Source organism: Poecilia latipinna, unplaced genomic scaffold, assembly GCF_001443285.1.
Source record: "Poecilia latipinna isolate Pla-1442-1.1 unplaced genomic scaffold, P_latipinna-1.0 Scaffold518, whole genome shotgun sequence".
In the NCBI taxonomy this organism is placed as follows: domain Eukaryota; kingdom Metazoa; phylum Chordata; class Actinopteri; order Cyprinodontiformes; family Poeciliidae; genus Poecilia; species Poecilia latipinna.
Window position 1 is genome coordinate 213,064 of NW_015113134.1, and position 13,198 is coordinate 226,261.

Sequence of the window (13,198 nt, forward strand, 5' to 3'; positions counted from 1 at the left end):
CTCACTGCACAATGTCTCACTGTAATAGGATTACCTCTGGAAAAGACTGGTTAAAGAGATTACAGTTACAGAGCTGTAATCTTATTTCAGTCATTTGTCTCAGTGAAACCCCGTCACAGCGTTTTCATCGCTTCATCTCACGTCATAGGGCACCAGGACTTCCACAGTTGGGTGTTAGAGAAACCTCCTTGCAGAAAATAATTTGCGTTACATGAAAGGCGCTGCAGAGACGTAAAAGTTTGTGTTGTACAGCCTTTTCAGAGTGTCGTACCTATCAGGAGTCCCCAGTGATAACCAAGCCGTAAGGATCTTGTTTTCGAGTGCGACAGCTTCTATCCCTGCTGGTGCCTTGCTTCTGTGACGGGAGTAAAGAATTTGCAGGCCACAGATGCAAAAGAGGCCCTGAATGTGACCTATGCTGGAACATGAGATTTCTGACTTGCAAATTCAATGTCCTCCAAATGCTGGTTTTCTGGCAGACAGTCCTAGTTCATGCACATGTCTCTACCAGGTGCTGATAAACTACCAGGTTTATCTGATCGTTAAAGACACCATTCCTCAGATCTCACAAAACGAGTCAAACACTGACCATCGGCCTAAGATTCCCTGGTTCAGGGTGAGCAACTCCAGTTCTTGAGTGCTGGTGTCCTGCAACTTTTAGATGTGTCCAACACAATTCAATCCAATGGCTCATGTACCTCCTCAGTAGATAGTCAAGTTCTCCAGAGTCCTGCTAATGACCTTATTAATTGACTCAGATGTGGTGAAGCAGAGACACCGCCACTCAAGACCTGGATTTACCCACCCTTGACCTGGTGCCCTTATTGGCAAACTTGGTGAACATTATGGACGTTGCGCGTATGGCGTACAACTTAGAAATGGTTGGATCCAAATAAAAAATACAGTTTTCCCAAGATACACCTCACTAGGTGGCTCCTGGAGATCTTGGGACTGGCAGATTGGGATACCTCCTGCCAAGAGGGCGGTCATTGTGGGACACCATCCTTAGACTTCAACAAGGCCATATAACCTGAGCTAATGTTCAGTGGATAACAACACTCACATCTTTCTCTCTTGCAACTGAAAACTGCAATGACGCAATACTTTTTTTTTGCCAAGGACTTCTGAGGATTCCCACACCTGCCTGACGCCTCTTTTCCAGGGATACTCCAAAGTAAAAGAGTCTCTAGAGCCCAAACTGTGTGCTGAAGTTGAATACCACAATATCTGGCTGACATTGTTCAGTCTCACAAATTTCCAGCTCCATTTCTGTTGAGTTTTTTCTCATGCATTGCCCCTAGAGCCAGATTGTAACGCTGGGATTTAGCTCTTGCCTTCCAAGCAGCTCACTCCAATGTTTTACTCAAAGAAAAGCTCTTCTGAGGCAATGTGTGAGGCATCACTATTGGATGAAGAGGCGTGATGCTTTACAGCAGTATAAATTTTACTAACGGGCGTCTTTGTTTGGCAAATGTAAACCGCAGCCTTACAGGTGGTTTCGGTTAAATTAATCAACTTTGTCATGAATGGAGTGAGCCTGCGGCCGCATCGCAGGCAGTCGCACAAACTTGTTGTTTTCTAGTCTGAATGAGCTGCGAAAGTCCTCAGTGATAAATAATGTGTAACTAGACTGCGTCCTCGCAGCAGTGGCTCTTACATAATCTTTTTCTCAGCATCGTTTAGAACAGTTTCTCCCACTCATTGTTTTTTTTTTTTTCTTTTTTGCTCTAGTTTTTTTTTTTTTTTCCTGCGTCACCCTCACCTTTCAAAACATTTTTGTTCTTTGGACTTCCTCCTTTGTTTCTCAGACCCACAAACATATTTTCCTGTCTATTATGCATGAAGCTTTTCTTTCTCATGCCGTCTGTCTCACATTCTCTCACTTCTTTCTCTCCCCCTCTCTCACTCTCTCTCTCTCTCTCTACATCTCTCTTTCTCTCTCTCTCTTTCACTCTGCTTGGATTGAAACTTTACCCTCCCCTGCTCACCCCAACCAGACAATGAGGCCAAGCAGGCCTGTCAGTAACTCTGCACAGCAGCTGAAGAATTAGGCAGCCTTGCCTCCCAGACGTTGCTCCGTACACTCGCTCACCTCCACACATGCTCTAGACCGTTAGAATGTTGCGGCTCAGGATGGCTCTCACGTCTTCGTTCTGTTTCTCACGCAGCGAACGAGAAGGTGGAGGACATCAATGGTAGCCCCAGGAGCCAGTCGCAAATGGTGAGTCGACTATTATTTTGAAGAATTGTGTTAATTAAGATCATATGAAGGAACTTCACTGCTTGGGTTGTGTGAATAATCTCTGATCTCTAGAACCAGGTAGGTGATGCTCAGCAGCCCTTCAGTCAATATAAGGATACAAACATGATTTTTTTTTATTTTGACAATGAAAATGATCTAGAAATGTACATTTCCCCACCTGTAATTACTGTATTTTGTTTTTTACCACTGTACTTTCAAACCCTTTGAACTTTTTCTCATTTTGTCACATAACAGCTACATTTAATGAATCTTGTTTGGAAATTTTGGTTGGTAAACAAGCAGAATGTAGCATACATTTGGGTTTAACAGAGTGGATTTCCAATTTTATTTTATAAGTAAAATCTAACGGAGTGGCGTACAGTTTTATTCACACCCTGAGTTAATGCGTAAATGCAAAAACACTCAATTTTACCAAGTGGTGTTGTCTAGTTTCTAGTGCAAATACCTCAGCACACCTTAAGTAAAACAAGATTAACTTGCAAGTAACTTTTCAGCAAGATGAAGGAGCATGTTTTGAGTAAATCACTGAAATTTGATTTACAGAAATATTTCCGCTGCCAGATTTTTTCCACCTGACATGGGAAAAATGTTTTATAAGAGAAAAGAATCTGTCAGTTGAACTACTACTTTTTGAAAATCAGTATTAAGAAAGTATTAATTTAAAACAAGCTGAAAAGTTAGTTTAGTCTTATTGCAAGTGTGATATTTGCACTACAAACTTGATAAAAAATACTTGGTTTGCAGAGTAGTAGAGCTACCTTCTGCTGCAGCTACAGCTGCAAAGCTCTTCAGGCCAAAATTCTCCCCCTATTTCTTTATTTTTTTATTTTTTTGCTAAGCTCTGGCTGGATGTTCAGAGCTCCTGTCCTGCAGGAAGGTGAACCTCTGCCCTACTTTAAGCCTTTTGCAGCCTGAAACAGGCTTTCCTCCAGGATTCCTCCATTCATCTTCCACTGACCTCTGACCAGCTCTCCTGTCTCTGGAAGAAAAGCCAGTATCTTGGCAGGTTGCTGCCATCTTGCTGCATGTCGGCCAGAAGGATACATTTTGGTCATATATGAACAGAGCACATTTACTGGCAGTGAGAGTTAAGAGATTTCTCTCGGCTACCTTTCTATGAAAGCCATATTTGGAGTCAAAAACTGGCAATTATCCTTTCTGCAAATGATCCCACCTCAGGTATTAATCTCCTCATCTCCTCCACGGTAACTCAGAACAATAAACTCTCTCCTCCTCTCTTCAGATGGACAACCATGTTTTGGTAGATTTGTTGCACCGTATTCTTTTCATTTTCAAACAGTGGATTGCAACGGTTCTCCATGATGTGTCCAAAATGAAGTCCATTTCATTATACCCAGACATCTTCACAACATTCTGCTCTTCTCTAATGTTCTCCAACAATCCTGCAGCTGCGTTAATACAAAGATCAGATTACACTGAGGTTTCCTCTGTGTTATAGTCGGGGTTTCTAAAGACAGTTAGTTGAAATGAATCTGGGCTAAATGGATATGAATGCCGTGGTTTTCAGGATAATATTTAAAAAAAGAAGTTGTGGAAACTCTTGTTTCCTTCAGATTGAATCTCTAATTTGTGTTGATATATTTCATGAATAGAATGACGTTAGCGCTGCCTGCTATTATATCCTGATGTCTGATTTAAACCAGTCCACTGAAGCGTTAGCATGATTCCCTTTTAGCCTATCAGTTTGTTTTTCCTTGATTGTTCTATATTAAACTCCATCTGTCTTCCTGTCAACCCTGACTAACTTCCTCGTTCCTAGTAGAACAACATCCCCACAGCATGATGCAGCCACCGTCATGTTAGCTGTTCTCTACCACAGTTAGCATTTAGCATGTCGGCCAAAATCTTAAAATTTTCCACCACATTTTTACCTTATTAAAACCTCTTGATGTAGACTGGAAGAACATTCCTTTGACAGGCTTGCAGCTGTATGTGCAGTGAAACACGGTGATAAAAGCTTGATGAGTACGAATTCTTGTGCAATAAACCCAGTTTGCCTGAGCGACTCAGAGGGCTGGCGGTGAGTGACTGAGCCACATCCTGTCAGTTCAGCAACAACTTCTAGTAGCTTTTACACCATTTCCATACAGGATATTGTCCATGCTAGCGGCTGGGTGACAGATTCCTGCTCTTTTTAACGGGATGACGAGCTCTATGACCGCTGATTGTCGTCACTGCGAGATAATTGCCCCTCACTTTAACCAGAGTTGACTAAGTGTTTATATGGGTAAGAGGTTTGCTCTGGCATCGGCCTGCCTCCCGTTAAAAGGACGCTAACTGCCATCCTCAACGGGACGCGGTGGAGTTCAACTCTGGCAGCGACGGTCTTCCGGGGGTCAACGGCCGATTCCTACTCAGACATCATTTACCTCTAAACAAGGTGACATAAAAGTCTGGTGAAAACCCTCCGCTGGAATGTGTCTGCATCTGTTTTACGACCAAGTTCACACAGCGAGCAGTTTTCAGCTGTTTGCTTGTCTTCCTCCAGCTGTAGAGGAAGCATAGCTTGACGGCTGCATTTAAAAACCGGGGCAAGGAAGATCTTACGGTTGTTGGGTTCTGCTGGTGGATCCATCCCTGCCGCCTTTACATAAAGTGATGGTGCTGGTTGGGAACAGCTGGAACCAGACCGCCCGACTGCTGCAGCTCTGCCGCGCCGGGCGGCTTCACTATGCGACTGTGTGCATTTGTGCGCAGTGTGGTCTTTGTCTCATTCACTTGCTAAGCCTATTGATCCACCACCTGCTCTGAGCTCCGAGGGTCCTGCCAGCATGGGAAAATAAACTTTGGGAAAAGCATGGTTGCTTACTGTGTGGGAGCAGAGGAAAGGAAACACCTGATGTACTGTGAGCGTGTGTATGATTATTGTGGTAGGAACTTTAACCGTCTGCAGCTTGTTTTCTTGACGTTAAATGATGCTGGAGTGAAGGGCTAGACTTTTACTATGTTTTTATCAGCTCTGCATTTGGTGTATTTTGTTGAGGTTTTTGATATTCCAATACAAAATTGAATATGGGAGAGGACTAGGGCCACTGGAAAAAAAAAATATTTCAGACTTTTTTTCTCAGAATTCTGACATTTTTATCATAATTTTGAGAAAAACATTAAACCCTAATCCACTTTCTTAGAACATAATTGTAAAGTAGAATGAAAATGAAATGTGCTTTTTGAGAATTTTAACAAGTGTAAATCTGCAAAGTGTGGCGTCCACCTGTACTGACAGGCCAATCAAAGACCGCATTAATCAGAGAAGCGGTGCAGAGGCCTGTGGTAACTCTGCAGCAGCTGCAGTGATCCACAGCTCAGGTGGGAGAATCTGTTGATAGGAAAACTTTAGTGTGCAGTTTTTATATGTTTGGGACACAGCAGACATGTGGAAGAAGCTCTGAGCAAATTAAAGATCAAGTTTTTGGCTTTCATGCGAGTAGAGCGAATGACAGAATAGGCCAAGACTGAAAATCACCTTGAACAAACCATGCTGTGTCTCTGTAGGTAGAGCAACAACATGATTCTGATTAGAAAGGAATCATGATGGAAAATGAAGTCTCTCACTGTGGTTCAAGCTTCATCCCATTTTTGCATTTCTGACAAACACTAGAAATGTGTCAGTTATCAGTCTAAACTAAGCACAGGTTATCTGTTTTACAGAAATAAATGAAAAACGTTTTTGCAGTGGTTTAACAGACTAAATATGTTCACCATGCTGTCATAATAAAGTCATTCTGTTGAGAGGCGAAGCTCTCACCAAAATCTATAGAGAACTGATGGAAGGACTTGAAATAACTTGTTAGAATAATCATTTTCTGGCTTTGATGCGTCTTCATTTACAATTTCTGACATCACACATAATTTTAATAGTGACAAAAAAAATGTTCTTCTGACTACCTTTGGTCAAAATGCAATACCACAGCACATCAGTCCTCTTTCCAGCCTTCTCTTTATAGTCAGGATTCCGGCTGACACTTGAAATACTATATTGCCATATGAGAGAGCAGACATTACATAGCCTAAAGCGGCTCACACTCCCACAAACATCAAATCAGCCATTTACGTCACTTGCAGTGCTGCGGCGGGTGAATTCAGACCCCCCATTTTGGGCACAGTGTACGGTAGTTGAGAAACGTGTAAACTGAAGAGGCCCAGATTGTGGAACAAAACATGTCATTGTACTTAATAGTGAAATGATCAAATTCAAAGTGAAAACACATCTCTTAATTACAAATTTAGCAGAAGCTTAATCAGACTTTCTTTCTTTCTCATTGTCACTATAATGTCTGTATGGAGGACCAAAAGTGCCTTAGTTCAATAAAAAATAGATGAGTATTTAAATGAATATGAAGACATTTCTTTATTTAGCCATGACATTGTGACTTTATTTATTAATTTTGGTGTTATTGGTCTTCCATACCCCGACATTTCTTGTTTCTGGCTGTAAAAAACAGTGCAAACATGATCTGGACCAGTTTATTTTTTTATGTTTAGTCTTTAGACTGAACCCCCCCCCCAAAAAAACTCACTAACTAGAAATAATCATCTATATGCTTGCTACGTCTTATCTATCCTGTACTGAGAAAGAAACATAGCTGCAGTGCGTTCTGGAAATGTGCCATTAGTAACCTAGCACCAAGAGATTAGGAGCCAACGGCAGAGGTATCACAGTAGCAACAGCTGCCACTGAGCGGTAGATTGGGTCTTGATGATGGTACTGGACCTACAGGCATGTAACGGTCACTGCCGGTCTAGTGAGTGGACCGGGGCCAACGTGAGCAGCTGCTGGAAGCTGTTGAGGTTACACCAGCACCGTGTCAACAGTCTCTCCAAGCTTTTCAAACAATCAGCCTTAAAATGCACTGTTTTGGCTGAAAAGACGAGCCTCGCTGATGTATACCTTGATGACCTGTGAGAGTGAAAACCAACAAACTTTTTATATGCAGCTGCATTATATGTTCACTATGTGTCTCATGCACGTCTGAGTTGAAACTCCCTTTACCTACAGAACAAAATGTATTCATCACCTCACTGCTTAGTGGACTTATGGGACAGTAACTCATAGAGCAGTAAAATTAACACCTTAGCTTCAGAGATTTACTTTTAAATTACCACGTGTATCATCCTAGTTTTACCCATTTGACCGATAACACTGTTTAAAGTTGACTATTGTCACCCTATGCCATATTAATGCAGACATATCATTCATTCTTAATGCTAGCATTTTCAGCATTATTTTTACCAGGGTTTATGTGGTTGCTGCTGTTTTGCAAGTCAAATCTTTCACACCACCTGATTTTGTTTTTGGCAAGGATTGGATTTCTGGCTACAGTTTGCTTTTCCTTCTTACTGTATTTCTTGGCTATTTGAACTACACAAGATGGCAAAGGCACATAGAAATACTGTGGTATGCAAAAGCATTGACAGTTTTATTTTTTGTTTAACCACTTATGCTTTTTTTTTTTCATTACTTCCTACGGGTTATGCTAGTGTATGTTCCCAGCAGTCATTTGCCAGAAGGCAAGGTACACCCTGGATTGGTAGGCAGTCCGTCACAGACAGACCACGCATGCACACACTCACTCCTAAGGGCAAATAGAGAGACAGTATATGCATGTTATAACAATTTCTACATGTTTTCTGTCAGTTTTTGATCCTATGGGTTTAAATCAGTCACCATCCAGACTGATCTGTATGCAGTTAGTCTCTCGTTTCACGCCTCATGTCCTCTGACAGGACGGTTGCACAGATGGCAGACAGAATTGCAGTAGATGTACATTCTGGGCTTTAAACAAGCAAAATAAAAAGAGCTTTTTTTTTCATCCAAGTGTTTCACTCAAACACAAGAACACAAATGGCAGAACGAAATGTCTCAAGAGACCCACTCAGCAGAAAATATTAAACCTCACAACTCTAATCCTCCTCATTATAGACAGACATCATTAGCAAACCGCACAGCTCTTCCTCGCTGTACAGATGACAGTGCAGTTCCACTTTCTGGCTTTATGTGTGTGTCTTTTTAAGCTTTTAGCAATCTCAGCAAAGGATAGCAGGAAAAAAAAACACTTAGGTATTTTCTACAGAGCAGAAATGTTACAACTGTCAGCAGAAGGCTGTACAGCAGGGGAATCAACTCCGTCTTACTGGTGATAAGTCACACATGCGTCCAAAAGAAGTTACATCACATCCTTTTGTTTTTCATTGTTTTGTATTACATCTATCTGTGTTTGACCTACTTCAAAATGCGATGCTCTAGTGTGAAAGCACTAGAGCATCTGAAATAAGCACTGAAATAAGTCACAGGGCAGTAAATGCATACTAAATGAGGAAAGGTAAAGAGTTTTGTGGTTTTGTAGACCAGAAAGAGTGGAACAGGCACAAGTCATCACACACTCATTGGGTTGTTGATGGCGAGTACTAGTTCACTTTAATTATGACATGGTATGTACCTCAGTTTTGAGGTCCTGATTTGGTTCACATTGTGGTTTTGGGTTCTTGTGCTGCTTTGGTGTGGAGTGCTTTAGAGAGTAACCTTTTCTGTTTTTGTAGGAGTTCTGGAATAGCAATAAAACCACATGCATATTGTCACCTGCTTGAAAACGATTACCACTTTTGACTAAGATATTCATCTGATTACATCAAACTGGCTGCACTGTTAATAGCTCTGCTGCCTCGATACAAGAAGGTCCTGGATCCAAATCTCTGCCTCTCTGCATGGAATTCACATGTTCTTTCTGTTCATTCCAAGGCTCTCTCTGGGTACTCAATCTTTTTCCCAAAGTCCAAAAACATAACTGTTGGATTAATTAGTATTTCTAAACTTGCCTTGTGCATTATTTGTCCTGTTTGTTTCTGTATTATACCTGGGTAAGCGGGTATAGATAATAGGACTGTTATGGTTTGCTGCAAATACATGACCCACAACCCCTGTGCGTGTACAACACAGGGTTTTCTGTTCACTTACGTTTATGAAATTCGTCTTCTATAAATTCGGTGAAGAAAAAATCTCTGAGAAAAAATCTTGGATAGCTTTAAGTAATGTTGACTATTAGTCAACATCACAACTTATTTTAACCTGCATTTAATCTCAGAGATTACCATTAAAGTGCCTAGCAGAAGCAATAGTGATGACTTGGCTCAATCCTGCGCAGCTAGCGTCTATAAATCTCTCACTTACAGTGAACGTGAACTCATGACCTCGTCCACTCAGCACAAGTGATTCCTACGGTGTTATTTAAGGCAAACTGTTGTGGAATTTTGGCCTCAGAACCGGGACTGGAGTGGGTGTGGAGACCTGTTTGAGTTTAGGGAGGTTTTCAGAAAGCATTAAAGGCCACTAGCTTCATCTGGGCCCCATCTGTAGGTTCGCTGCACACCAGCCAGATGAGAGAATGACGCAGCAGGAGCCAAGCTTCTACTGATGCACCACCGTGTTGCCTCTCACTGTTAATCTTTGCTTTGAATTGATCACCTTCCCCTTCCTGGCAGGCTGAGGTAACTAGCTGACTCTTGGTTTGGTGGATTGATCGCTTTAGAGCCAGAAGTAACCTTTTGGGAATCTTTGTTTTCTGTACATTTGCTTATGTAACTGGATAAAAATAATCGTTTTCAAAGATATGACAGTGATGCTCCGTTTTGACTGTGCCAACTGCTCTCCAGCTTCGACTCCTTTGGGCACCCTTGCTTCTCTTGCACATGTTGACCCTTCTCAAATGTTTCCGGCCTAAACTGAGCGCCCAGGGACTCATTACAGGCTCGCTTGTTGCCCAACTGGAAGCTTTTAATCACTTATTCGAAGTGAATGACACGGACAGATGCTCGGTTAAGAGAGATGAATGCTGGCGTGTTAAATGGGCAGAGTGACAGACTGTTAACCCTTCATCCAGACTGGTTTCTTCAGTCGCTGAATCCAGCTGCACCAACTCCGGTTTCTGACCCGTTCCTGATTTAGCAAGAATTTGGCAATTAAGGGACAGAATATAAATCATATATTAGCAATGTGATGCATGCTTCCTTTGACTCCCAAGCTGCTGTTTTTGTTTTTTTGTTTTTTTCATGACATTGCAAAGTTTTTCTACAAGGATATGCTGAAAGCTGAACAGCTTCCTTTAGGTTCTTATCCCATCTCCTCGCCCTCAGTGAACTCGGCCTGCCTGGCATCATATTCAGCTACCAGCAGCATGACATTACACATGTCTCATCTTCGGTTTATCTCCGAGACCTCGCTGTTGCTCCTCTTTGAGAGAGGCTTGCTCTGCTGAACAGAAGGAAAAGGCAACGTTTATGGAAGAGGTTCACAGTTGAAATTTACTCCTACTTTCTAAAAATAGGCTGAACATGACCCTTTCCACCGTAACAGCTTCTATCAACAGGGATTATGTAGAGGCAAATGAAGCGCAGCTATTCACTTTTTCGCGCTGTCATTTTAAATCCTCACACTTCAGTGTATTTTATTGTGATTCCATCTGATAAAAAAACAAAAAGTAGTCAATGACAATGGAAGGAACATCATTGATGGTTTTCACTTTTTTTTTTGCAAATCTGAAAATGTGATGTTTTCTTTGAGATTTCTCCTGTATTTAGCGCCACCTACTGCTCTTCTGTAGTCCTTTTTGTTCTCTAATGTTCTAACAGACATCTGAGGCCTTCACAGAACATCAGCAGTAGATTACATTCAATCACACCCATGTGGATTTTACTAATTGTCCACCAATTAGTTGAAGCTACCGGTTGTATTGGATTTTACTTGAGGGTATATTTTAGTAGAACACTACATTAACGCTTTAAGTTCAAATACGTGAAATATCGGAGGAAGGGATATTAAAGTACAGTAGCTGCAGTGTGTGCTGCAGAGGAAGCAGCACCTGATACACACCATCTAGGAATAGCTGGTGTGTGTTTGATCCGACACCGAGAGCCATGCAAGGTAAGACAGGAGCATCTGAGGTAAGGTCACATACTGAAAATTCCTCACAGCTTCTGGAGTGGCTTAGAAATCCATCCAGATGTTTCTTATTTTAAACATCCACCAACTTTGTGTATTTTGCTGCTCTCTACATAATCCCAGAAACAAGGAATCGATGGTCTTTGCGGGGGTTCATTCTGATTATTTCCAATCAGACATTAGTTTCATCTCAACAAAAATAACATGACAGAACTTCACTGAAGATTCAGACTGAGCCGAGTTAAGACAGAGACGTCACCTGAGTAAAGGTGTGTGCCACATTACAAAATGAAGCAAATATGCTGTCATTCAATTGTTCTACAGACATTTACATAAACATAGCACAATTAACTTATCAATTTTGTTTGATTTTTGGTAGCGTGGGGTTAAGGATTTTTTAATTTTTATTTTCTGAATCTTAAAAATAACGGCACAAGCAAAAAATGTAGCATTACAAACGCAGCTCAGTTGTTTAACATCATATTTCATTTGATTTAGTAAATGTTTTTGTGTGGTGTGTGGGGGCATGGTTGACCTTTGATGACCTCTGGAAACATCTCGTTTCCACAAATATCTTTAAAGTGTAAACGGCAATTGCAATAACCCGGACTACAGAATACACTGTAAAAGCGATGGAGACAAAAACTGGTGAAGCTTCCATCCGACAGCTGGTGTCCACTTAAAATCTGTTGACTCATTCTAAACATCGCTTGCTTGGCTTTACTTACTGTTACCTACTCTAAAGACCAACATGGTGCTAGTTTTCTCTCACCAGCGGGTCTTAATTGAGATGCATTTTAATGATCTGTTTTAAGGGTCCCAGTTGTTTTGCTTCAAAGAATTAATTGATTATCCCAACGGCCCAAAAGTAAAGCGGTAATTCTCACAACTCGGTCAATGTTAGCTGCTGTTATTGCAGATTTTATCCATAGCATTTAAAGGATATACTTGAATAATTTGCAAAGCAATTAACAGAGATTAAGTTACACTGGATACAGTTTTCTGTGAATCTGAGAAGCTTTCAAAGTTTCATTTGAAAAAACACAAACAAAAGACTAGAATACCAATGGGCTGGTATCTCACAATGTGACACTTTGGGTATAAATACCTCAGTATTACTATATTCACACAGAGCCCCTAAGAGGACATGGGTAAAAAAGGAAACAAGTTTTCTCATTTAAAGTTGTATTTGACAAGTTACATTATGTAAACACAATTGCATTTGTAATGCAAGATATTGGTTTTTATTATTATTGGTTGTAAAGATAAGTTGCATAAGGACACATAACGTAAAATAAAAAGGGAGAGATAAAGAATAAGTAAAATCTTTTACAGATCATTTCATCATCCAGCCATTTGTATTACTGCATCGTCATCATCATCATCATCATCATCATCATCATCATCAAGAGTGGTAATGAGATTTGACTCAGACCGTGAAAAGTCAGTTAAAGAGATGAAATCTGCGACGGCTGAGCTGTCACACATGAAACATCTGTTTGGCTTGGTCTGCTTTTTCACACCAAATTTTACTTACACACACACACATGTGCGCACACGCACACACCGTCTGTGTAGCAGATGTCATATTGGAGGCAATCCAAATTATTTCATGCTTTACACTTAAGAATAAAACCATCACGGTCCTTGTTTTGTATATACAATGTCTGCTACTGGAATGAAATGATTTTAGTTTGGAGTTCCTGCATAAAAGAAGTTTTATGGTACAGCGCATCATGAACGCAAGCTTGGCCTTTATAAGGAAACAATTGATCTGATGAATGCGGCCAGCAACCATGACAGTCTGTTACAGACCGTTGTCCGGATCAATAATAAATGACGGTGTCAGACGGAAGAAAAAAAAAAAGTTTCCTTGGGCAAAATGTTGACATGATGAGCAATGATGCCTGGACTATGAGACGGAATCCGATAACAGGCCTCCGCCCGTTGGTCGCTCTGAACCCCTGAGCCATTTGATCCAT

At 41.0% G+C, this 13,198-nt stretch overlaps 1 protein-coding gene across 15 annotated transcripts in view; it reads left to right on the plus strand.

The window, feature by feature from the left end:
• nav3 (neuron navigator 3) overlaps positions 1-13,198 on the plus strand; it is a 273,084-nt gene that overhangs the window by 161,122 nt on the left and 98,764 nt on the right. For all 15 annotated transcript variants that reach the window (XM_015040585.1, XM_015040583.1, XM_015040586.1 and 12 more), the window contains one exon: positions 2,169-2,221. In XM_015040585.1, coding sequence (XP_014896071.1) covers positions 2,169-2,221 — 53 coding nt within the window. The remainder of the gene's footprint in view (positions 1-2,168; positions 2,222-13,198) is intronic.